This window comes from Chionomys nivalis, chromosome 11, assembly GCF_950005125.1.
Source record: "Chionomys nivalis chromosome 11, mChiNiv1.1, whole genome shotgun sequence".
Classification (NCBI taxonomy): domain Eukaryota; kingdom Metazoa; phylum Chordata; class Mammalia; order Rodentia; family Cricetidae; genus Chionomys; species Chionomys nivalis.
The window spans coordinates 23,755,204-23,779,283 of record NC_080096.1 but is presented as its reverse complement, the minus strand read 5'-3'; the positions used below and the strand labels follow the sequence as shown (position 1 = coordinate 23,779,283).

Sequence of the window (24,080 nt, the reverse complement as noted above, 5' to 3'; positions counted from 1 at the left end):
CCTGAGGGAAGTGGGGGCTGAAAGCCATAGAAGAAGCTAGCCCAGGAGGAGCAGAAGTCAAAGGCCCTGAGGAAAACACACAGAGAGGCTCCCATGGAGGAGCTGAGGAGCCTCTGACCAGCCCGTGTCTTTTCCCAGTACCCTGTGGTGGCAACCTCACTGAACGCAGGGGCACCATCCTGTCACCTGGCTTCCCGGAGCCCTACCTCAATAGCCTTAACTGCGTGTGGAAGATCATGGTCCCAGAAGGAGCTGGCATTCAGGTGGGAGCAAGGATGTGCCTAAGTTAGGTGGCTGCCCACAGATTCTGGCTGTTGCTGGACCCCAAGCCAGGCTGAGGTGGGAGGAGAAATAACATCTCTGTCCTTGCCCATGTGGCTTTGGTGCCACAGTGCAGATGTGGAGATATGGCTCCCAAACAAGAGATCATAGCATCTCTGGGGAAAGATGGGAGGAAAGACAGCTAATTGAGGGAAGATGGGAGATGGGAATTAGCTCCAGCCAGTCAGGAGAGGAATGTGGGCTTGCAGCTGGAATATGAATTTGGAGGGGTCTTGGGAAAGTTTCAAGTGGTTCAAGGTATTTATCTAAGACCATTAAGGAGGAAAAGGGGGGCCTTGCTGATGACCCGGGAAAGAGTAGATCACCAAGCACAAGTGAGGCAGAGAGAACAGCCAGATACACACCTAGGGCGACTGGGATACGTAACATGTGCCCAAGGTAGGAGCAACACAGAGAGGCATAGGAGAGGATCCAGAGCCTGCCAGGCCAATGGAGTAATCAGGACCAGAGCTGGAACCCAGTGAGAGTAAGAAACCCAAAGACTATTCCAAATGTGAGAAGGGGCCAGAGAGGCGGCTCAGTTGGTAGAGTTCTTTCCTGACATGCCCAAAGCCCTGGGTTCAATCCCAGCACACATAAACCAGGTGTGCTTCTGCATGCATGTGACAACTCCCAGGAAAACAGAGGCAGGAGCATTAAAAGTTTAAAGTCATCCTCAGCTACATGGTGACTCAGGGTTAGCCTGAGCTACGTGAGACCCTGTCGCCTAAATAAATAAATAAATAAATAGGCAAGGGGAGAAAGCCAGCTGGACGGAAGCATTCCCACTGTCTGGAATGTCACTGTCCTTGTGTCCTATGATCATATTTCACGTCTGTCTTCCCCACCAGACAGTGAGCTCCTGAGATAAATATGGACCACATCTTACTTTTATGGGAAGGAACCAGCACAGTGTCAGGCCCAGAGGAAGCGTTTGATAAATTGAATTACCCATGGGGAGAAAATAGGGCACTTGAGCTATGTGATCAACAACTCATTCGTTCTGTCTCCAGATTCAAGTCATCAGCTTTGTCACAGAGCAGAACTGGGACTCTCTAGAAGTGTTTGACGGAGCAGACAACACCGTAACCATGCTGGGGAGTTTCTCAGGTAAGATGGGACATCCAGAGCTTTCATTTGGAGGGTTGTGGTTGACATCATCATCACTACCATCACCACCATCACTACCATCGCCACCATCACTACCATCACCATCATCACTATCACCACCACCATAACTACCATCACCATCATCACCACCATCACTACCATCACCATCACCACTACCATCCCCATCATCACTACCATCGCCATCATCACCACCATCACTACCATCATCATCACCATCACTACCATCACCACCATTATCCTCACCATCACCACCATCATCACCATTGCCTGAGGTTTCATATATTAACAGTGATCTGCAACCATCACTTCTAAACAATCCCAGAGCATTTCTGTAGCCCTGAAAGGAAACCAAGTACCAAGTGTACTCATTCTCCACCTCCCCTACTTGCCCCCAGCCTCTGGCAATCACTCATCTTCCAGTCCCCATGGACTTGTCCTTGTCCAAGCAGTTCATACAAGTGAAATCTTAGCCCATGTGGTTTTCTGTCTGATGGATTCACCCAGTGTCGGTTTGAGTCAGCACTGTGCTGTGTACTGGCTAGTCGATTTCTTCATACCCCCGTCACTCAGTGATGACTGTGTCACCTTCATTATGGAGCTACAGTGGCTAATGCTGGGGTGCAAGCTCTGGTGTCCCTTTTGTTGTCCGTCCTCAAGAGCTTATATCCAGAAATGGAATCACCATCGTCTCACTTTTTTTAACGAACAACCAAACTTCTTCCCCAAAGCGAATTCCCCACTGCCTACTCAGTGGCACACTTGTGCCAGAATATGGTATGTGTTTTTGCCCAATGGCCAGGGCAGTTACCTGAAGCTGCTAGACCCAGAGATCATGATGCTAAGATATGAAGATGACCCATTCACATCCAGATAAGCTGTCTGCCCTGCTGGGTTGACCAGGCAGTTGTACGTGTCAGAATCATTTTGAGGATGACTGAGTAGAGACCAGACGCACAGCCCTCTCACTGCCTGAGGAACATCACCTCCTGAGAGCGTAGGTCCATAGCATTGCTCATCCATGGCTTCCCTTCCCTGGCCTGTTAACTACCTGGCATTTGTCATTTAGTAAGTTTGATAATGGGGGGTGGTATTTGGGGGCCCTGGGAATAGAATGCCAACAGGGAGCAGAAACAGGAATGAGGTAGAGATTGGTGTGTGGAGGGAACGCCGAATGACCCTTGGTGTTCTTGTGCAGGGACAACAGTGCCTGCCCTGCTGAACAGCACCTCCAACCAGCTCTACCTCCACTTCTACTCCGACATCAGTGTGTCTGCTGCCGGCTTCCACCTGGAATACAAAAGTGAGAATCCAGGGTCGTGGCCGTGTGGGGGTTTCTCGGTGGGAGGAAATGGTGGCTGACTCCCCACCCTCTGTGGATTTTGGACTGTGCCCACTCCTTCACACTTAAGGCTACCACTGACTGGAGAAAGATGCTAAGGGCTAGATGCTCAAGTTTGCATACTCAACCATGGGACAAAGCCAGGACCCACTGAAGTGTTGAATTGCTATACCCTGGAACCTGGGCAGAAAGTACTTCAGCCTCGACCCCAGTAGATAATCTGGGATGTCAGAAAATGGAGACGTTCTCTCCTCTGGTTCTGCAGACCGGCTTCTGATACACATTTGGATGTTATCTTCAAAATTCTCTCACTCAAAATCTTACTTATCATCTACAAGATTCCTTCTAGTCACTGCTAAGATCCTTGAACCGCAAGGACTATAGCTGTGCCTTTGGGGGCATACAGCGGTTTCTGGAGAGATGGCTTTCCTCCTGGGTCGCTGACCCTGCTCCCATCTCACACTATGTACAGGGAGGAACCAGTGGGCGCCATCAGATAACCACTGTGTGTTCCCAACACATCAGGAGCTCGGATGGATTTTGTTAGGGTCTCTGATAGATTCTGACTTCTGAGGGCAGAGAAAGGGGAGAGAAGTTGGGAGCAGAGACAACGGGGACATGGGTGGGTGACAGGACTCAGATAGAGATGCCTTGGGAGTCTGCAACCAAGGTGTCCCGATGCTGAGGTCAATAGGTGAGCAAAACATCCCAAGCCCCTGAAATGACACCCCCTGTTCCAGCTTTGATCTGATGAACCTTCATAATACACATTCTGACTTCCTCTGTATGCCAGGGTGAACAGGAGGCCCAGGAAAGCACAAGCCTTGGACCCCAAGAAGCCAACAGCATCCTCTGCCTCTGTCACCTTAACCAACCAGTCTTGCCCATCTTTCTCTCTCCCTCTCTGTGTTGTCTAGCGGTGGGCCTGAGCAGTTGTCCCGAACCAGCTGTACCCAGTAACGGGGTGAAGACAGGCGAGCGCTACTTGGTGAATGACGTGGTCTCTTTCCAGTGTGAGCCAGGATACGCCCTCCAGGTACCCATCCCCACCAAAATAACCCCAGGGCTGGGCACAAGCATCCCCTGGGTGCATTACCCAATCCTGTACCGGCAAAGCTGCAGCCTGGTTATGGGTGAAGCCTCCCTATCCCCTGGGGACAGTTACCCACTCCTGGAGCTATTCTCACAAAAAAATAAACTTTGTTGATGGTAAGGGCCCTGGACAATCCAGCCTGGAATGTGTTCCTGCAAAGTCGGCTTTGATTGGACTTTGGGAAAATTTAATTTCCCTTTGAGGGCCATGAAGGAATTTAGTAATTAGGGGAAACTCACAAGGAAACCTCCTGTAATGAGAATTCTTTAGTGATGGTTGTTAGTAAGTGGTCTCTCCCGCCCCAAATTATCTCTTCTGTCTTACCTCAAATCCCACGATGATCTCATGCATCTGGATGTCTTGTCTCTTAATGTGAGGCCTAGAGCAAGCCCCCGTTCCGGGTTAGGTGTATAATTATGTCCCTGGGGACCTCTAGCCCACTACTGTTCTGATTCCTCCAGGGCCATGCCCACATCTCCTGCATGCCTGGAACTGTGCGCCGATGGAACTACCCTCCTCCACTCTGCATTGGTAAGAGAACTGGACTTTAGATTCCACTAGAGTCCAAATCCCAGGGGATCAGAGCTCTCTGCTATTTTGCTGAGTTCAGGTTCAAGTCAAAAAAAAAATTCCAGTGTTCTGGATTTGTTCCAAGTCAGTAGTTCCTGAAAGACATTTTTGCAATTTCTAACTCTCATTCAAAGCTGTCCAGACTTCTGGAAGGTTCTACCCGCCAACTGAAAAATCACAAGAAGCTTGCCCACTTGAGAATATCATGAGAGCCATTGTGGACTCATATAAGCAGCCAGACCCCAGAAGGCAATTTCAGGCACATTGGGCTTTTCCCGTGACTTTATCAAAGTGCAGACGGAAACACCTGCTTCAGTTGTCAAGGGTTGCACATAAATTAAGAACTCGGTGTCTTTTTACTGCTTAACCTATGCTAGGCGATGTTGAGGAAATTAACAGAAATAAGGAAAGACAGGGGTACCTCAGAGCATTTGGTCAGGTCAAGAAAGCAGGAAACCAGCCGGGCGGTGGTGGCGCACGCCTTTAATCCCAGCACTTGGGAGGCAGAGGCATGCGGATCTCTGGGAGTTCGAGACCAGCCTGGTCTACAAGAGCTAGTTCCTAGTTCCAGGACAGGCTCCAAAACCACAGAGAAACCCTGTCTCGAAAAAACAAAAACAAAAACAAAAACAAAAACAAAACAAAAAAAAAAAAAAAAAAAAAAAAAAAAAACAGGAAACCAACAGTGATTGGGTGTCTACTAAATGCCAGACTCCAGTTTCCCATTGCATACCTCCAGTGGGGATTTGAGGGGGGAGGGGGGGTTGTGTGCGTGTGTGTTATACACTTGGTGTCGGGGGGGGGGGTGCCTATGCATATCTTCCTCAATCGCTCTCCACATCTTTTTGAGTCAGGGTCTCTCCCTAAACCCAGAGCTCACCTGTTGCTCTAGGTTGGCTGACCAATGAGCTCTAAGAGTCCTCCTCTCCCTACCCCTCAGCACTAGGCTACAGGAATATCACTGCACTTGGCTTTTACGTGGATGCCGGACATTCACACTCAGGTTCTCACAGCAAGCCCTTTACCAAGTGAGACATCTTCCCCAGCCCAGAAATCTGTCTTCAGAGATTAAAGAGAAGTGGGGAATGGAATGTGAAGGTTCATCCATGCCGGGCTGACAAAGCATCCCCTTGTCCCCCAGAAAGTGAGTCGAGGGAATGTCACATTGGCATGCCAGCTTTCTGTGCTTGCTCTCCCATAGAGGGAGCAGGTTGGATACGTGAAGTCCTAGGCATCACAGCGGCTCCCTGAGATGGGTGCTGTTCTTAGCGTCATTTTGCTGCTCTGGCAACTGGGCTGGGGAGGGGCGTACATTTCATCCACAGTCCCTCAGGCAGTGGAGTGAGAATTGTGATGTAAGTGGCGGCACTATTCCACCCCAGTGTGCTTCCTACTCATTTTCTGCCCAGGAAAATACTGGTCTGGACCTTGGCGTTTTCTTCCCTGAACACCTGGGCCTCCATGGCCGATTAGCCCCTTTCTGCTCACATAGCCTTTCCTCGGAGAACGTGAAACCTAAAATCATTTTCAGCTGGGCAGCTACTGAGGCACCCCAGCAACCTGAAATCAGATGTCTCCAGATCCTCCCTCGCTGCTGAGTGGTCGTGGTGAACCTCAGTGGTAGGCCATCCTTCCCCATAGAGGATAGATCTGGGAAGAGTCTGGCACAGTTGCAAGCACACAGAGAGGACAGGATGTGTGCCACTCTCTTCTCTTTCCTGTGTCCTTTGCTCTCATGAAGACCGGATTGGAGAGGAAGGAGAGAGGGGTGGGCTGTCATGTAAGGACTGGAAGAGTCAGACTTCTGGAGCAGAGCTTTGTCACTTCCTGCATGGCCTTGATGAGGTCATCAACCTGTGGAGGGCGTGGTCAAGGCTGACACTCCTGGATGCCCTGCGCTGTGCTTCAGTCCCGAGTTTACATGCTCAGTTTACTTGGGTGTACCGATGTTCAGAGAGATCTGCTGGGATTCTCAGAGGGGTTTGTGACTCAAGGAACATTTAAAACTGTGACTCTGCACTCTCGAAGAGCCCCACCCTCTCCTCGATTTCCTAACCCGACTGCTCTCCTTGTCGCAGCGCAATGTGGGGGAGAAGTGGAAGAGATGGAGGGGGTGATCCTGAGTCCCGGTTTCCCAGGCAACTACCCCAGTAACATGGACTGTTCCTGGAAGATCGTGCTGCCTGTGGGCTTTGGTGAGTCTGTAACCCCCAGGGTGACAGGGGCTTGGAGCCCAGGCCTGGACTAACTCAGCTATCTGCCCAATCCCAGCTAAGCTCGGCGCCAGCACCGCCCCTCGGGTGCTGGCTTGTTCAATCTGGGGGGGGGGGGGAGGGGCTAGCAGAAATTAAGTGAAAGGGGAGGAAAGCTTAGGGGTTACTTTGATTTGAGTCCCAAACTAAACCCAGGGGTACAGAATAAGAAACTCAACTTGAGCTGGAGCTGAGGGTACAGCTCAGGGCTCGAGAGTGTGCCTTGTGCAAGACACATGGTTCCATCTCCAGGACCATTTAATAAAAAGAAAAGGAAAGAAATTGCCTGGAATAAAAGAAAAGGAAAGCCGTTTTGCTGAGACCAGGCTGCAAGTTGTGCTTTTAACTCCCTATCCCATTTATCATCCTAATTAAATTGAGCCAAGGTCAATATGAAATTGAGTTGGCATTCTTCACGGACACATTCTAGCTGGCCTGGAGATGGGGAGAGCAGAAATGGGCTATGCCAGGTGTGGGGGTTGTTGGCTGTGAAGGATGTTAGTCTAGGTACAAATTTTAATTGCTTTCAATTCATGTACTGGCAATATAATATAACCTTGGTTATCTGTGCCAAAGAGATCGTGGCTTTGGCCTACAAGGAACTGATGGGTTGTCCATGGGAGTCCTTTGGCCCAATTCTGCTCTGTCCCTAGGAAGAGACCTCTCCTGGGGATTCCTCTTTCTTATACATTTATGTTAGCATAATCGGCTCTACAAAGCAATGGGTTTGACTGTGATGCAAACAAACTTTGCGATAGCCACACCCCACTGGGTGTTGCCCCTCATCTCCTCTCTCTCCGTGAGGATTATTTCTTCGCAGGCCCAGAACCTCTCAGTCTGCTAGCCTCAGTATGATGACCGCTTGTTTGATCATCTGTTATAGGTCCCAAGTATGTCTTCTGATAAGGGACAGCCGTGGTCCCGCTGGTCTTTAAGTCAGGGTGGAGGGGAGGGGAACAGTGGGGTGACCCTCAAAGGCTAGAGTCTAGTGTCTCGTACCATCTCTTGAAGGGAACTCTGGAAAGTGGAGACAGCTTTGGCAGCCTCGGCAGAGTCTAGATTTGAGACACCAAGAAAAGAGGGCCAGAGTCCCTTTTGCTCTGACTTCAAGCTTGGGACCAAAGTGCCGGTAGAGACGAAGGGCAGGCGAGGGTAACACACGGGCAAACAGGACTTTAAGTGGGGTAGCTGCTCGCTATGAGTCCTTGTATTCAGCCACCGAAGCATGCTGTCTCTAATGGGCCAGCAGCAGATCCAGCGGCACCGCGGGATCTCTGGCTTTCCAGTGGCTCCAGCTCCCTCTCTCTCATCCAGAATGCAAGGGGTTCTGCAGTACCACGCCCCTGCTGCAAGGGGGCAAACACAGCCCCTCTTTCCACGCGGCTCAAAGAACCCAGGGTTGGGCACACAGGCTGCCTGCTGTTCTCCCACATGGGAGGCTGCACGGGCAAGCAAGGCAAAGCTCTACAGACGATGACTTAGAGAAGAAGTCTGAGGTGTGGAAGTAAGCTGTGCTCATGGGTGGAGAACGAGCCAAGGAGGTGGATGGTGCCTAGGATGGGATCGTTAGCGCAAGGTTAAGGTGGCTGGACAGGACAGGAAACGAAGGGTCTGCAGCATCGTAGGTCTAGCCTTCGCTCTTAACATAGCAAGGCGCACAGACAGTTGCACATACGTGTTCATTCTATCACACTCGCAAATACAGATGAGCACATTTTCAAATTGAAATATGTGACTTCATCACAAAGAGATCTTTAGTAACAACAGCTTGGTGCTCGTGGACACAAGGACCATCCCACCTTGTTCATCCGGGGCCGTGCCTAACATGGCACAAGCCCATAGCATATGCTCATCTGGTATTAGCAGACAAATGTGTATTCTTCCCGGCCCTTAAAATAGAAAAATTGCAATGGATGTCTACATTTTTCTATTTCCAGTGTCTGTTTTTTCCAACCTGATTTTTCTCAGTTAACAATGTAATGTGGGGACCTTTGTTATACATGGTGAATAGGTTTCTTTGGAGAACATTTTTCAACAGCAATCCAATTTTGAAAACCCTTGTCTGTAAACAAATACCCGTGTTGCTGTTCCAACCTCACTTCTCCGTGGCTTATGTAAATATGTACCCTAGGGGCTTAATTAAATCCATGTCCCCTGACAGGTGGCTAAGAGATCTTGATTAACCCACCAAAGTCCCGAAGGGTAAACTTCATTTGGCTTCTCAGTGGATTAGATGGTACAATGTACACTTCTGATCCATGTCCTTCTGAATCACCTAAAGATTCTTAGAAAATACCAGCAAGAAAGGTCATGTGTGCCCTTTGACTCAATGGGATAATTACTTTTTAACTAAACATTTATTCTAGGAGAAAAACCTATCTTCATATCAATACTAGACATGATTCAAATGAAATCACATCTTGACCCCAAAGTTGGCTTCCCATAAAGTCAAATAGACTTGGGGTGGGACTCAGAAATAACTGGTGTCTCTGTTGCTGAATTAAAAGTCTGTTGACTTTCTGACCCTTCCTGATGGCCAGAGCAGGGACTAGATGGGCAAAACTCAGAACCGCCCTGGGAGACCTGCGTGGGTTGGGGCTTTGGTGGTGGGGACTCTGGACCCTGAGACACTGTAGCAGGACATGCTGCCAGAAGCAGGACTGTATGGCTTTGGGCACTGTGTGCCTCTGTCCTTCTCCTAGGTGCTCACATCCAGTTTTTGAACTTCTCTACGGAGCCTAACCACGACTTCTTAGAAATCCGGAGTGGTCCCTCCGAGACCAGCCGCATGATGGGCAGGTTCAGCGGGAGTGAGCTGCCGGGCTCCCTGCTCTCCACGTCCCATGATACCATTGTGTATTTCCACAGCGACCATTCCCAGAACCGGCCAGGTTTCAAGCTGGAGTACCAGGGTAAGGATGAAAGTATCATGGCGGCACCACTGTCATGGTGGCCACTGTCAGACCCGCGTCTGGCCCACAGCTACCCATCCCCCCATCCTTCTGCCTGGGAAGAGATGCCAGAAGGGCTGAGGGGCAGCAGGTCTCTCTGTGGAGGCTTCTGGTTGGAAGTAGCTCAATAGCTACCTAGCCCTGTTTGACAGACAGCTTACATGTACCTAGTTTTTTCCCAGACCCATGGGCCCCACAGTGTCCACTGAGGTTCCATAGTATCTAGAGCTAATAACCAGCAGCATCCTGGGCAAGTAGCCTGTCAGTTCCCCTCAGGCATCCCTGACAGGGTCCACCACCATTTCCCCTTGGCTTTGAGAGGCTCAGTCTCAGCAAAGATCTCCTGTAACAGAATGGAAAATTCCAGCAACAGTGTTAACAGCACCCACCTCAGGCGGCGTTCCCTCGCGGAGGCCCACCCATATGCTGGCGGAGGTTCTATTTCCTGAGGTGAAACTTGATGGCAGGTCCAGTGTTCCTGGCATGTTTTCACAGAAAAGAACCCTGTCATGCCAATGTAGGTATTGCTGTGTGAAACGCCATTCATTCATTACTGACAGTGGAGACTCCCAACCTGCTTGGCTGTGCTTGCCAGCCCCACATAGGCCTAACTCTGCCCTGAATGCTCCCCTCGAGTCACTGAGTGAAGCACCTACTTCAGCCCCGTCTCAGCTCCTTTCACTCATTCCCCACTCTATACTTTTAGACATTTTTTTTGCCAATATGAGTACATGCTTATTTTAAAAACCCTAAAATTATAGAGATGTTTTAGTGGGGGGGGGGGACTTCAGCCAGCGTAGGCCGTTGTAACAAATGCTGCAAGTCAGCAGGAAGCTGAAGCTGTTAGCTCGATTCGGAAAATAACCAGGCCAGCTTAAAGATAAACAATTGTATTTTTAATTGTTATAAGGGGAAACTCATGCCACAAGAATGGGAAGTCCGAGTTCCGCTGTGTCCAACGGGAATCACCCAGAGATAGCTCACACCTGGTCCATCCCAGTTTTCTTCCTGGGCTCCAGGTAGCCACGCCTTAACTAGGCTCCCCTTCTTAAAGGTGATTGGTTAACAGAGCTTCCCCCATCAGGAAGCTCATAGGTAACAGAAACTCCTTCCTCCCTCTTCTGGGGGCTGAAGAGTCTTAAGGTCAAGGTGCTGGCAAATCGCAAGGCTGGGAGAGGCTGCTCTGCGGCTCCTGGCAGCACCCACCTGCTGTGTCCGAGTTTGGTAGATGCAGTGAAGGACCTCTAAGGCCTCCTCTGTAGGGAGCCTAGTCCAGCCCTCCAGGAAGACCTAAGGACTTCCCATCTCCAGACACCCTCCCATTAGGGGATGAGGCTGCAGTGTGTGGTACTGGCTGAGGGAACATGCAGGCTAGTCACACGTCATGGAAGTCACGTTGCTCTCTCAAACCCACTCATCCCCTTCACGGAGGGAGCTTAGTTCAGTGTGTTATCTTCCGTCCAGCCGGCCTTGCATCCCGCTGTAGGTGCTGCCTTGCAGTTTCCTGTGTTCAAAGTTAATCTTCAGTTATACAGATAATTCACTAACACATTCGCCTCGTTAAAAAACCAACAAGAAAAACCGGCAGTGGGACAGGATTATTTCCCAGAGACAACCCCTAATTTTTAATTCTTTCTTTCTTTCTTCTTCTTTCCTTTCTTTTTTTCCTTTCTTTATTTCGTGTGTGTGTGTGTTTGTGTTTACACCTTGGAAGAAAATGTAAAGTTTTTGATCACATATGCTTTTAGTATAGAAAGAATACCGTGCAATGTGTGTTCTGAGAGTCTTGGCTTTTTCATCCCTGTGACTGGGAGTCCCTTCCTTGTCAGACAAGAATACTTAGCAAGAACTAGGCTTCTCATTCTGGGAGAGCCATAGAGTGTGTCCCCTGAGGTAGACACATGTGAAACGGTTGCACAGGGGAGGCCTGCGTGTGAGCATGGCAGGCTCATACTGCAGGATTCCAAGAGCTTGGCCTCCTCAAACCATGCCGCCTTGTTTGTACTGACCAGGCAGCCACACCCAAGGAAGGGGGGGTGGGGGGCGGGGTTCTCTCAGAAACTGCTCCTGTGAAGAGTGTCTCTGATTTAGGAGGGGAGGATGAAGGACCGACGAGTCAGGACACATCAGTAGTCATCCTGTCACGATGGTCTGTCATGGAAGACAAACGTGATTCCAGTTACATGGATCCATGCTCTGGCTGGAACAGATGTAGACCCCATCACACACTCTGCCACCATCACTTCCGAGTCTGTTTGTTGGGAGACTATTACAGAGTACCAAAGACCCTGTGACTCGAACAACAGCTCCAGGGATGAAAGTGAGAGCAAGATTAAGGTGTTGGAGGGCCAGGTTTCTTCTGAGGGTTGTAAGGATCTGCTCCAGGTGGGGGACTGGATCTGGGTGGTTTTTAGACATCGTCAGCCTTGTGTCGGTTTGCAGAATCATCACCCAGTCCCTGACTCCATCTTCAGATAGCATCCATCTTCAAAACTCTAGTTTCCCATCCCCATTGATACATAATTATTGGTGTGGAATACAGTGGGATGTTTCAAGACAGGAACATTGTGTTTGATCAAATCAAGGTGGCTCATAGTCCCATCAACCTAAGCATTCACACTTTATTTGATGTGGTTAACTTCCAAAATGTCCTCTCTCGTGTGCTGAGAAAAGGATTCGTCCGTGCTATTGGTGAAAGGGTAAATGAGTAGAGACATCATGGAATATACTAGGGAGGACCCCCAAGATCCCCATTTTATAGTGACGCCAGCCCCACCAGATCACCATCCACCCCACAGCCATTCGGGTTTATGTGAAATGGTCAGAGGTGCTCTCTCCACATAAGTCACTTCCTGACACTCTGGGCGTTCGAACTCGTGACTGTGCAGGGACAGTTCAGCCAGTGCTCCCTCCGACACTTCTCTCTCATAAGTGTTGACAGCACCGCGGGCTCCTGGATTCCTCCCAAGGGACCCAGCCCCTCCCACCCACACGGTTGCCACCCTTGTATCAGAGAACATCCTACCCCCTGCTGAGCCTGCCCTACCTGAGGTCTCCAACTGTCCCTCTGAGGAGTCAAGGACAACAAAATGGGTCAGCCTTTCTGTGATCAGGACCTGCCTTCTGCTCCCTTGAGTCACAAGTCCGCCTGTGTGTCACTCAGCATCAGGCCACCTGCTCCTTCGCGGGCCGAAGCTCAACTTTCATTAAGGTTTCTTGCTGTGATGGTCCCGACCTCTCAGCCTAGGGAGTCTCTAGTGCCAGAGGCCCAGCTGCTTCCACTGAGGCCTCTAATTCGTGATAGATACAAATAATTCTCTCTGACCAACTGGCCTCGTGCGCCAGAGTTGTTCAGTATAAACAGGCTCTGAGCTCTGAGCGCCCCCCCCCCCCACACACACACACTGTGCTTCCTCTCCAGAGAAAATGGGCTTTGGGTCTCCAGTTTGTAGAGGAACCACCTGTCCCCACTGAGGCGTTCTATGTGGACCCCGGTTCTCTTGATTTCCTTAACTTTTTTTGGAACAATCTAGCTCTTTCTCCTCCTCAAAATTCTTCCAGCTGGACAGACCAGCATCTCTAGGCAGCTGCTTCCTCTGTCTTTCCATAGGCAGACGTTTCCAGAAAATGGTTACTGGTAGCTAAGTTTGCTTACTCTTAACTTACTCCAAGGCTCAATAGGTAAAATTCTTGCCACTCAAGCCTGGCACTGGGAGTGGAGGGTCAAGTAGGAAGATCGCAGGAGCTCATTGGCCAGCCAGTCTACTCAACAGCTGAGTTCTGGGTTCAGTGAGAGGTCTGGTCTCAAAATGTGGTAGACACCTGAATTGGCCTCAGACCTACACACACACACATGCTCACACTCACACGCACACGCACACACACACACTGTAACTTCAGAATTTATCTTTCCCTCTGAAGCACCTTCTAGGACTCCCAGATCTGTCTTGGAATGAAGAGAATCCAGGAAGCCCTCACTGAAGTTTCTCCCTTTTGGAAAAGCTACTTCTTCAAGTGACTCTTGCCACTCTTGTCAAAGCTACTCTGACTTTTGACTTGTGGCTGTTCCCTTCAGTCTCCTTGCTGTCCGTCTTCAGGCCACAGAACTCCAACCGAGGCTTCCAGTGCAGCCTACCTGGGCAGCAGGATCCTACCTCCTCCAAGGCATTATGGGCAAAGCACCCAAAGGCACTCCACTGACAGGGCCACCTCTCTTTAGCCCACCCATGCCGGTGGTGGCTCCTCGGTTCCTTGAAAGATGCAGTTACCTCAACGATTTCTGTGTGTGGGTGGTGTGTGGATGTGTACGTGTGCACACACACATGAGTACATGTGTGTATTACAGGTGTACGTGTGTGTGTGTGTGTGTGTGTGTGTGTGTGTGTGTGCAGATGCCAGAAGATCAGCTCCTGTGTCATCCGCCATGCATCAGGTACTATGTGCCCTTTTTTGAGACCAGGTCTCTCATGGCTTGGGTCTCACCAAGTAGGCCTGATAGTTAATAAGCTCAGGGGTCCGTCTGTCTCTGCATCTTCAGTATTGGGATTACAGATGCACATTGCTACTAATTCTGGCAAAAAGAAGGAAGCAAGCAAGTAGGCAGGCAGGCAGGCGAGCCCACATGGATCCTGGCTCTCAAACTCAGGTCCTCCTGCTTTCAGAGCAAACCAACTGAGCTTTCTCCCCAAGCTTCTCCAAAAGTGATTTCTGGTGAAACGTGCATGTTTTCCCACCAAAACAGCCCTCCACAGTGTCAAATGGAAATGCAGAGCCCAGCCACCACTGCGGAGCGGGCATGGAGGAACCGTTAGCCTGGAGGTCACAGTTATTCTTATTGCATGTGATAAATCATCCAGTTCCACAGAGCATCGTTCAGCTCAGCTGTTCCTACTGAGTGCTGCCGCTGTGGAAACAGTCCATCTCCGTCTTCTGCCGGTTCCCTGTGTAGAGAGCGCCCAATTACTGCCACAAAGAATATTCTTCATCCAGTGTACCCAATTAGTCAGAGGCGTTGCTCTGTGGTACTCAGCCAGTGCCTTGGCTGACTCTTCCTGCTGGACAGGCCTCAGCCGTTGCCGTGAGGGCAGCTTTCCTACTCCTCCAAGGAACATCCCTGTACGGCAGTCACATATGCCTGTGGCCCACCTAGTCCCTCCCCGCAAAGCTCCCATCTTGACTGTAGATTTAACTTACTCCCCTAAATGCTTTGACGGGTTCTAACTGGGCAGAGCTGGAAATGCCCCCTCTTACCTCTTCATCTCACTGTTTCTGTTTGTGACCTAGAGTTAAGCAACATGGAGACACCTAGACTAATGCCTGACCCCGAGAAGATGTTCAGTGACCAGAAGTTCTCCTGTCAGTATATTCCTTGAGCCTCTCTTCCCAGTGGAACTAAGAACAATCAGTAACATTTATGGGGGTCCTCCCACATGCCAGTGTCCTTCAAAGGGCTACAAGATATCACTGCACTCAGTCCTCGTAACAACTACAAGAAGTGGGGGGGAGGGCATAGAGAAGTTGAGGGATTTATCCAAAGCCAACAACCAGTCAGGTCTGTAGGTCCCCCAGTCCTGGGGCTCTGCCTCAGAGCCACCACCTGGGCGCCGCAGTCTTCCATTTGGGAAGAAATGCCCCAGAAAGAATGAAGTGACCTTTCCCCCTGACCTCTTCTAGCCTACGAACTTCAAGAGTGCCCAGACCCAGAGCCTTTTGCTAATGGCATCGTGAGGGGAGCTGGCTATAATGTCGGACAATCGGTGACCTTTGAATGCCTTCCGGGATATCAACTGATGGGTCAGCCCGTCCTCACATGTCAACATGGCACCAATCGGAACTGGGACCACCCCCTACCCAGGTGTGAAGGTATGTCCCTCTCCCGCCCTGATCGTCCTTCCTGGGGTAGTCATGGAGACAGAACGTCCTGCTCCACCTGCTACTCCATGGGATTGCCAAAGGTGAAGGTCCAGGCAAGCTTTGCTTATCCTGTTTCGGTGAGCCAGCCCAGCCAGGGAGAGAGCCCAGGTGACAGAGCTCTGAGCAAGTTCTGTGAAGGACCGAAGGATGTGCGCTATAGCCAAGGGAGTGACATATCCAGCCTGTAGGAAGATCTGCTCTGATGGGCTAATGTCCCCCAAGGAGATGGGAAGGTGCCACAATGAGACCGTAGGAGCTGAATGGTGGAGAGTGTCTTGAAACCTTCCCAGAGAGAAGAGAATAACGCCTTTTCCTGAGAACTCTGGCTCCTTTTCCCTTTCCCCATTATTCCCCTTCTTCCTACATGTATTTGGCGAGAGACGAGCTGGTAATCTTAGGTCGCTGAGATGGAGCATCTTTGGGCCTTCTTCCTTAGGCAGAACCAGGGTGGAGATGACCAAGAGACCCCACTTCCATATTCCCTCTTGCCTTATTCTGACAGCCCCACAGTTTTCCTGGAGAGATGCTAGAATCAGTCTTGAATTGGGGGTGGGAGTTGTCAAGGACAGTACCCCAGCAGAAGGAAGCACCCCAGCTCCGGGGTCAGCTGTCAGTCCCCTCTCTGTGCCTTGTCACTGAGTTTCACTCCCTTCTTTAATAAAGCAGGACGTTTTTGAGAGTCAGAAGGTCCCACAAGTGGCTCAGCCTGCGGTGTGGAATACCTCATAGGAGCTTTCTGTAGAGGAGGGGACCTAAAACATGGACAGCATCTCTGGGCAAGGTCCCGAGCCAAACATTTTGTTTTCTGATTCATTCATTCATTGACTCATTGACTGATGTATTGGGATTCAAACCCAAGGCCTCATCCATGCTAGGCAGCCAGCTCTCTGTCTCTGAGCTTCATTCCAGCCCTGACCAACGATTTCTTATACATTGTCTTACCTAGTAACCCCCACAGTCCCATGAAGATTAAATATTCTTAGTCTAGTTCACTCCTCAGGAAACAGACTCAGAGAATGCATGACTTTTCTATGGTCATGTGACTGATAAGTGGCGTAACTATGATTTTTAACCCAACCTTAGCCTCACTGCAAAAACCCAAAAGCCAATAAAATATTTGCTATGCAAATATAAAGACATGAGTTCAGATTCTCAGAATCCGTATAAATGCTGGGTGGGTGTGGAAACCCAGCTGAAATTCTAGAACTCGGAAGGTGGAGACGGGATTCCCCGGGAACAAGCCATCTAGCTAGATTAGCCATATTGGCAAGCTCTGGGTTCAATTGGGAGACCCCGCCCCGAGTGATAAGATGAAAAGTGATCAAGGAAGACTGCAACATCAACCTTAGTTCTCAGTGCACACTCATGCCTGCACACACACACACACGCACTCACGCACGCAAACGTGCATATATACATGTCACATCTCCCACATATACATACCCACAAAATAAGTAAGTAAATGCTAAATTTAATGTTTTTTAAAAAATAGACCAGAAGCAACACTCTAGAAAGAACAAGTCAGAGAGGAGATTGTCATAATCCCTCATCTCCTCCCAGTAAAAGTATTATAGCCCCCATCCTAACCGCCCCGTTCCTCCCCATTCCTCCCCATCCTCAGTGCAGGGGTCAGGGGCGTTCTCAAGGGTAATCACTTCTCTACTGGATTGGACTGTAAGGAAAAGAGGAGGTCAAGGTGGGATGTTCACAGAGGCACCTGGGGTGATGATAGACAGCCAGGGAGCAGTGTTGGTGAACAGAACCAAGCATAACCTCGCGGCCCTGTGTCTCCTCCCTGCTCCACCTGCAAAACAGTAATGAAAGCTGGGATTTTGCCAGGAAGGCATCTGGGTTCTCAGCCGGCTAGGTAGGACTCTCAAATACTCATTTATTTCTGTTTCCTCCCTGGCAGTCCCCTGTGGTGGGAACATCACCTCTTTCAATGGCACTGTGTACTCACCTGGATACCCCAGCCCCTACTCCAGCTCCCAGGACTGTGTCTGGCTGATCACTGTGCCCATTGGCCATGGTGTCCATCTCAACCTCAGCCTGCTGCAAATAGAACCCTTTGGAGACTACATCACTGTCTGGTAAGATCAGACGCCATGTCAACGGCAAATCAAAAGGAGGCATTTGTGAGGCTCAGGGTTGAGCTGAGGCTCAGCATCAGGTCACCAACGCGATGAAGGGAGAGGAATGAAAGACCAGTGGTCCCCAACCTGGATCCCCTTCCGCAGCCAGTGAAGGTGCCAGTGGGTTGCATGATTGGGAGTGGCGTGAATAGGCAGGCTCTCCATATTTCCAGAACTTGCTCCCACCGTCTGCACACACCTAACCAAGCTGTGCAGACTAACAGAGAAGGCTTAGCATGACATTATACAAAGTCCCTGTGGTTGTCATGTGCTGAGCCAGTGCTGCCCAACAGAACATTCTGAACTGATGGCGACACTTTATGCCCCTGCAATCCACCCGACATGACAGACACCAGACTGGTTTTTAAGTTTTGTTTCATTTTAATGAACTTAAGCCTAAGTATCCAGGTACAGTTAGTGGTTACTGAACTGACAACACAGCATTTAGTTATAGAGCTCTATAGGCCGTGTCCTGAGTGTTTTTTAAAATGAAAATTTAAAAATTCTTGGTTGTTAAGGGTAATTTCCTAGACAATTTCCCCCAATCAACTCAATCTACAGACAAGGATATATAGTATTTTAAAAACCCTTTGGAAACTAATGCCATTCTGGGAATCGCCAAAGGATGTGGAATAATTTTTCTCAAAACTCTGAGGAATTTCCAAGCAATGGAGATGAATGGAAAGGGAACAGTAGATAAGGTTTCAGGCAAGAAATCATTTTCCCCAAAAGGTAGCATGGGTGCACCTTTGCTTGGGTGGCAAAAGCCTCGCTGAGAGAGCAGAGTCCCTCCACAGTTCCTCTGCCCTGACAAAGAAGACCAGCAGCCCCGCCCCATGGTGCTTGTGTTGCCCCAGAGCCCACGGTGGGGGGGGGGGGGGGTAGGACTAGTGAAGAACCAAATGAATAAAGGCTCCATCAACTCTGTCAGAAGACCTCACAGAGGAGGGTTGGAGAGTTCCGGAGTCACAGCCACCCTCTCCAGATCTCTCTCGGAGCCCCCAGTGGCTCCAGGAGCAGCAGATGCTCAAGACAACCGACAACATGCAGGGCCTTCTTTCCTACATACAGGGACGGGCCACAGCAGACGTCTCTGCAGCTTGGCGTCTTCACCCGGAGTCTGTCCAAGAAAATCGCACACAGCTCCTCTAATCAGGTCCTGCTCAAGTTCCACCGAGACACGGCCACGGGGGGGATCTTCGCCATCGCCTTCTCAGGTCAGCAGGAGAGCTGTCCGGGGTGGGGCACGCGAGCTTTCCAATGAAGGCTGTGTTGGCTGTTTGTGTGGCTTTGAGTGAGTCATGTGGCCTCTATGAGCTTGAGTGCCCACAGCCTGTGGGAGCATCCCCAGCCCAGGGCTCTCTTAGTCCACTGCTTTCCTCGTGGTACTGGGGTGCACAGGCATGTAGGGTGCCAAGCCACCCATCCACACCACTCACAGCTGGCCTGTCCATCTCCCTGATCCCCCAACTTGTCCCTTCACTTCCATAAAGCTGTCTTTTCTGCAGGACTCTTGGGGCTCTGTTGACCTCACAGGCAACCCTGTGCTTGGTAGTGCAAAGGCAGACATAGCGCTGTCATCCGGGATGGGTATAAGCGGTCCAGGTGGGGTTGTCTCACCTGCTGCCTATTTTCTTCTAAGAGTCTGAGTCCACTGGGGACCTGAATGTTTCTCGAGCTTATTACAGCAGAAAGAAATGTAGAAGCATCATAGAGACGTCTCTATGGGCTGTGCTCCTCTATGGGCTGTGCTCCTCTATGGACTGTGCTCCTGTGCTTCTCTAAGGGCTGTGCTCCTCTACGACTGTGTTCTACCATGGACTGTGCTCCTCTATGGGCTGTGCTCCTCTATGGACTGTGCTCCTCTATGGGCTGTGCTCCTGTGCTTCTCTAAGGGCTGTGCTCCTCTACGGACTGTGTACTACCATGGACTGTGCTCCTCTATGGGCTGTGCTCCCCTATGGGCTGTGCTCCTCTACGGGCTGTGCTCCTCTACGGGCTGTGCTCCTCTACGGGCTGTGCTCCCCTACGGGCTGTGCTCCCCTACGGGCTGTGCTCCCCTACGGGCTGTGCTCCCCTACGGGCTGTGCTCCTCTATAAACTGTGCTCCTCTATAAACTGTGCTCCTCTATGTAGTCGCAGCCATGTTACCAGCTTACAGAGCAGTGTGCATGGTTGAACAGGAAGTTTATTCCTAGCTCTGTCTGGGGTCAGGTTTGTGTGAGCTTGTGTGACCATTCCCTGCTGGTGACCTCCATCTCTGAGACTTTTGTGAGGTTATTCGTCTCATCATCTCCATGTTACAAATGAGGAAAAGGTACCAAGAAAAGTCTCAGGACTTGGCCAGAATGTTCAGGCAGAATGGGGGGAGAGCACTTGGGCAGCTGACCCTGCAGTGGGATCTAGTGTGACTTTACAGTGTGATGTGGCATGTGTACATTGACAGAAACTTAGGCATACTCGGCCCTGAGCCTGGAGACAGAGAAAGGGATCCTGTCAAGATCACAGGCAAGCTGGGTCTGGTGTCAGCCTGTCTCAGTTTCTCAGGAGACTGAAGCAGGGGGGTCAAGTGCAAGGCTGGGATAGGCCAGAGCGAGGTCAAGGTCAGCTTTAGTGACTCTATAGAATGAGACCAGGTCTCAAAGTAAACGATACACAAAAGACTTGGGTTAGTTCAGTGCAGACTTCCACGCACAAGGCCCTGTGTCTGAACTCCCACATCACAAACACGTGGGGGGTGGGGGAGGCTTCCATGGGCAAGGCCCTGTGTTTGATCTCCACATCACAAACACAGGGAAGTGGCAAGGAGGTGGCGCCAAAGTGACAGTGCTTGCCCACAAGCCTGGTCACCTGAGTCTGAGTCCCCAGACCCAAGTAAAAGGCCAGATGTGATGGGACACATCTGTAATCCCAGCACTCCTAGGTTAAGTGGAGGCAGAGGTGGGAGAATTGCCCAGAAGCTCACAAAGAGGCCAGTCTGTTCTATACAGTGGTGAACAGGAGGGACCTCCCTCAAACACAAGGTGGAAAGGTGAGGACCAATTCCTGGAAGTTGTCCTCAGACCTCCACATGTGCACCATGACATGACCATGTGCCTTTGTGTGTGCATACACACAGACAGACAGACAAACAGACAGACATAAGAGAGGAGGGAGGGAGAGAAAGAGGTGGGAGGGGAGAGAGAGAGAGAGAGAGAGAGAGAGAGAGAGAGAGAGAGAGAGAGAGAGAGAGAGAGCTCTGTCACTCCTAGCTGCTAGGGTGATTGGGACCCAGATGCAAGACTCTACCCTCTCCATTGACCTCAGCATCCATGTCCCTCCTATTGATGCCTCTTCCCCAAGCAGGGGGACCCAGGCTTTGAGTTTCTTTTCAACTCTGTGCATGACCATCCCCTGGATCAGCAAAGCATGGACTCCAGAAGTGCAGCTTGGGGTTCATGTCTTGGCTCTGAGGTCAAGAGCCATGGGACCTTGGGCACTTTTCTTCTTTCTGGGATTTCATGATGTCTTCTTTCAGTATCTACAAAGTGGGGTAGAAGTGGTGCCTGACCACACAAGGGTGCCTACAACCGTGTGTGGAAATGCCTGACCCTGCCAAGGACAGTGAACCAATAAGTATTTGGTAGCTTTACCATCACCATTATCATTCTAGATACTGACAGCCCTGTGTGACATCACCAGGGGCTGGGACAACTCTGTGGTACCTGTTTGATCTTTAAAGTTCATATTGATGCATATGACTATGCTTAGGTCATTTTTCATGCTTTATAATATTCAATAGCATAAAAATAGAGTAGTTTACCTAGTCTTTTGTTAATGAGCACTGACTTTATCTACTCATTATAAACATATTATCTATCCCTCATTACAGACATGTACGAAAGTTTCTCAAGCCCTGCATAATTGTAAGGTTACAAACATTCATATATCCAAGGTATTTAAGGAATATAAAATGTACCTTTGGGTTTTTTTTGTTTGTTTGTTTGTTTGTTTGTTTGTTTTGAGACAGTGTTTCTCTGTGTAGCTCTGGCTGTCCTGGAACTGGCTCTGTAGACCAGGCTGGCTTTGAACTCACAGAGATCCATCCATTTCTGCCTCCCAAATGCTGGGATCAAAGGTGTGAGCCACCACTGCCTGGCTGTAAAATGTATCTTACAAAGTGATTATAACAAAGTTATAATCAAAAGCAGAGGGTGCACTCTTCATGTCCAGCAGCCTCAAAAACACTAAGTGTAAATGGAGACTGCTCTTTCGTTTACCAGCTGCCCATACCCGAATAATCACGCAGAAACTACATTAATTACAACACTGGCCAATGACTTAGGCATATTCCTAGCTAGCTCTTACATCTTAAATTAACCAATTTCTATTAATCTGTCTATCTCCACAAGGCTGTGGCTTACCAGTAAGGCTATGGCATCTCTCTCCTTTGGCAGCTACTTGGCATCTGTCTGATTCTGCCTTCTTTCCTCCTCTGTCTCTGCTTGGATGTCTTACCTGGCTTTACACTGCTAAGCCATTAGCCAAAACAGCTTTATTCATTAAATAAAATTAACAATAAAAGCAACACATCTACAGAAGGACATCCCACATCAACTAAGCTCTTACCATTTTGACCAATCTGGTGGACTCATCAAATGTCAATCCACTTTTTTACGGCTGGTGAGTCTCCTTTCGCATTCCCATTGACTACACATGCTCCCTGCCCTATAAAATGCCAACTCCCCAGGGACCTTGCTACCTCCAGGGAGAGAAGATAGCAGCAGCAAATCCTCTGTGGTTGCTAGCACAGGCTGGGAAAGAGGCAAGAGAGTGGCTAAATGGTTGGTGGGATGGAGGGGAGTCCTACTTCCTCTGGAGTCACTGTGGTGAGCTGATGCTTTGGGACGGCAACTGAAGAATGAGGAGGGAAGGGGCGTGTGTGTGTGTGTGTGTGTGTGTGTGTGTGTGTGGCAGGGCGGGGACAGTGCTCACCTTCCCATAGCTAAGCAGCGCCCCCCCCCCCCCGCTAGCTTTGTTTTCATGTAAGCATCAATAAGCAGGAAGGAAAGATACCTCGGGGAGACTTTATGAAATGGCTCTGTGACATGTTTTCAAAAGGAGAAAATGGATTTGAGTAGCAGAGAAAATGTCCTTGAAGCAGTGTAGGAATAAGCATTGTTGGGGGAAGCATCTCCCTCCAGCATGAAGTATATAGATAGCATGGGCTTCAAATAAAAGGCGAGACGCTGAGACAGTAAATGGGACAATGGCGTCTACACCTGCCAGGGAGGAGAGGGAATGAGAACTACTGTGGCTTCAGCCAGGATGACGGGAGTAGGGGGCACACGGAGACAGAGGCAGTTGACACCCTTGGTGATGGATGAGTGGTCTCTGAAGGGGAGGGAATAAGCAGATGGTGTCAGACTTGGGGACAGATGAAGAGACAGAGTGTGAACATGTCATACAGAAGATAAGTCTAGATGGCGTGCAGGAAAGGTGACAGTAGAATGGGAACTCGTTTCCACACAGTGGCTTGTCAGCTGAGGAAAGGACACTAGGAGGCTGGCTTCTCAGACTAGAGGAGACGCCTGCCACAGTTACACAGGAAGGGAGAGTAAAGGTCAGAATGCAGCTGTCACTGTTGGATCCAAACTGGCACCATCACTCTGAGACCATCCCTTGTGGTGTGAGTGTGTGTGCGTGTCCATCTGGAGACTTGTGTGTTTGTGTGTGTGTGTGTGTGCATGCATGCTTAGATTCCTCAGCTCTGCCACCTAGAGGTTGTGAGCAGCATTTCTGGGAGCAGTAAGAGCATCTAGGAGCGGGTCTTAGTTTCTAAATAGCATTTTCTACTAAAAGGATCGGGGTCCATGAAGAAACAGTCAATCCCAGGGCTGGGGCAGAGAGGACCCAAGCCAAGCCGAAAGCATCTTAGACCTGAAATAAGGGAATGGCCAGGAAATGACGGGGATGAGTCAGAAAGACATAGAAACTGGCTTGAAGGGACACCTGCTGGCCATGTTGGAGATAACTTGAAAATCAGAGTCATTAATAATCGCAGCAAATAGTAAGCAATCTGTCAAACAAAACAGACAGAAGCAAATTGAAAGTTGTTTAAGGACGAGATGCTTACATAGTTGCAAGTCATCCCCTGTGCTGGTAATTACAAAGGGGAACCGAGAAGCTACAGCATGCCGCCTTAACCAAGGGATTGTAGGAGGCATTGGCGGCAATGGGGCAGCAGGGCGATACTAGAATCAAAAGAGCCTCGCTTCAGTGATGGTCCAAAGAAGCTGGACCACTGGATGTACTTCAGCAGGAGCTTTGTCAGGCCTCAGTTCACCACACGTGACCATCCAAAGTGCCAAAAAAAGCCATGAAGGTCATGGGAAGGCT

General features: G+C 49.9%; 1 protein-coding gene across 7 annotated transcripts in view; it reads left to right on the top strand.

The window, feature by feature from the left end:
* Csmd2 (CUB and Sushi multiple domains 2) overlaps window positions 1–24,080 on the top strand; it is a 543,351-nt gene that overhangs the window by 455,338 nt on the left and 63,933 nt on the right. For all 7 annotated transcript variants that reach the window (XM_057784126.1, XM_057784125.1, XM_057784122.1 and 4 more), the window contains 10 exons: window positions 139–263; window positions 1,335–1,431; window positions 2,648–2,752; window positions 3,709–3,827; window positions 4,346–4,415; window positions 6,533–6,649; window positions 9,409–9,618; window positions 15,331–15,519; window positions 17,483–17,660; window positions 18,774–18,919. In XM_057784126.1, the coding sequence (XP_057640109.1) occupies window positions 139–263; window positions 1,335–1,431; window positions 2,648–2,752; window positions 3,709–3,827; window positions 4,346–4,415; window positions 6,533–6,649; window positions 9,409–9,618; window positions 15,331–15,519; window positions 17,483–17,660; window positions 18,774–18,919 (1,356 nt within the window). The remainder of the gene's footprint in view (window positions 1–138; window positions 264–1,334; window positions 1,432–2,647; window positions 2,753–3,708; window positions 3,828–4,345; window positions 4,416–6,532; window positions 6,650–9,408; window positions 9,619–15,330; window positions 15,520–17,482; window positions 17,661–18,773; window positions 18,920–24,080) is intronic.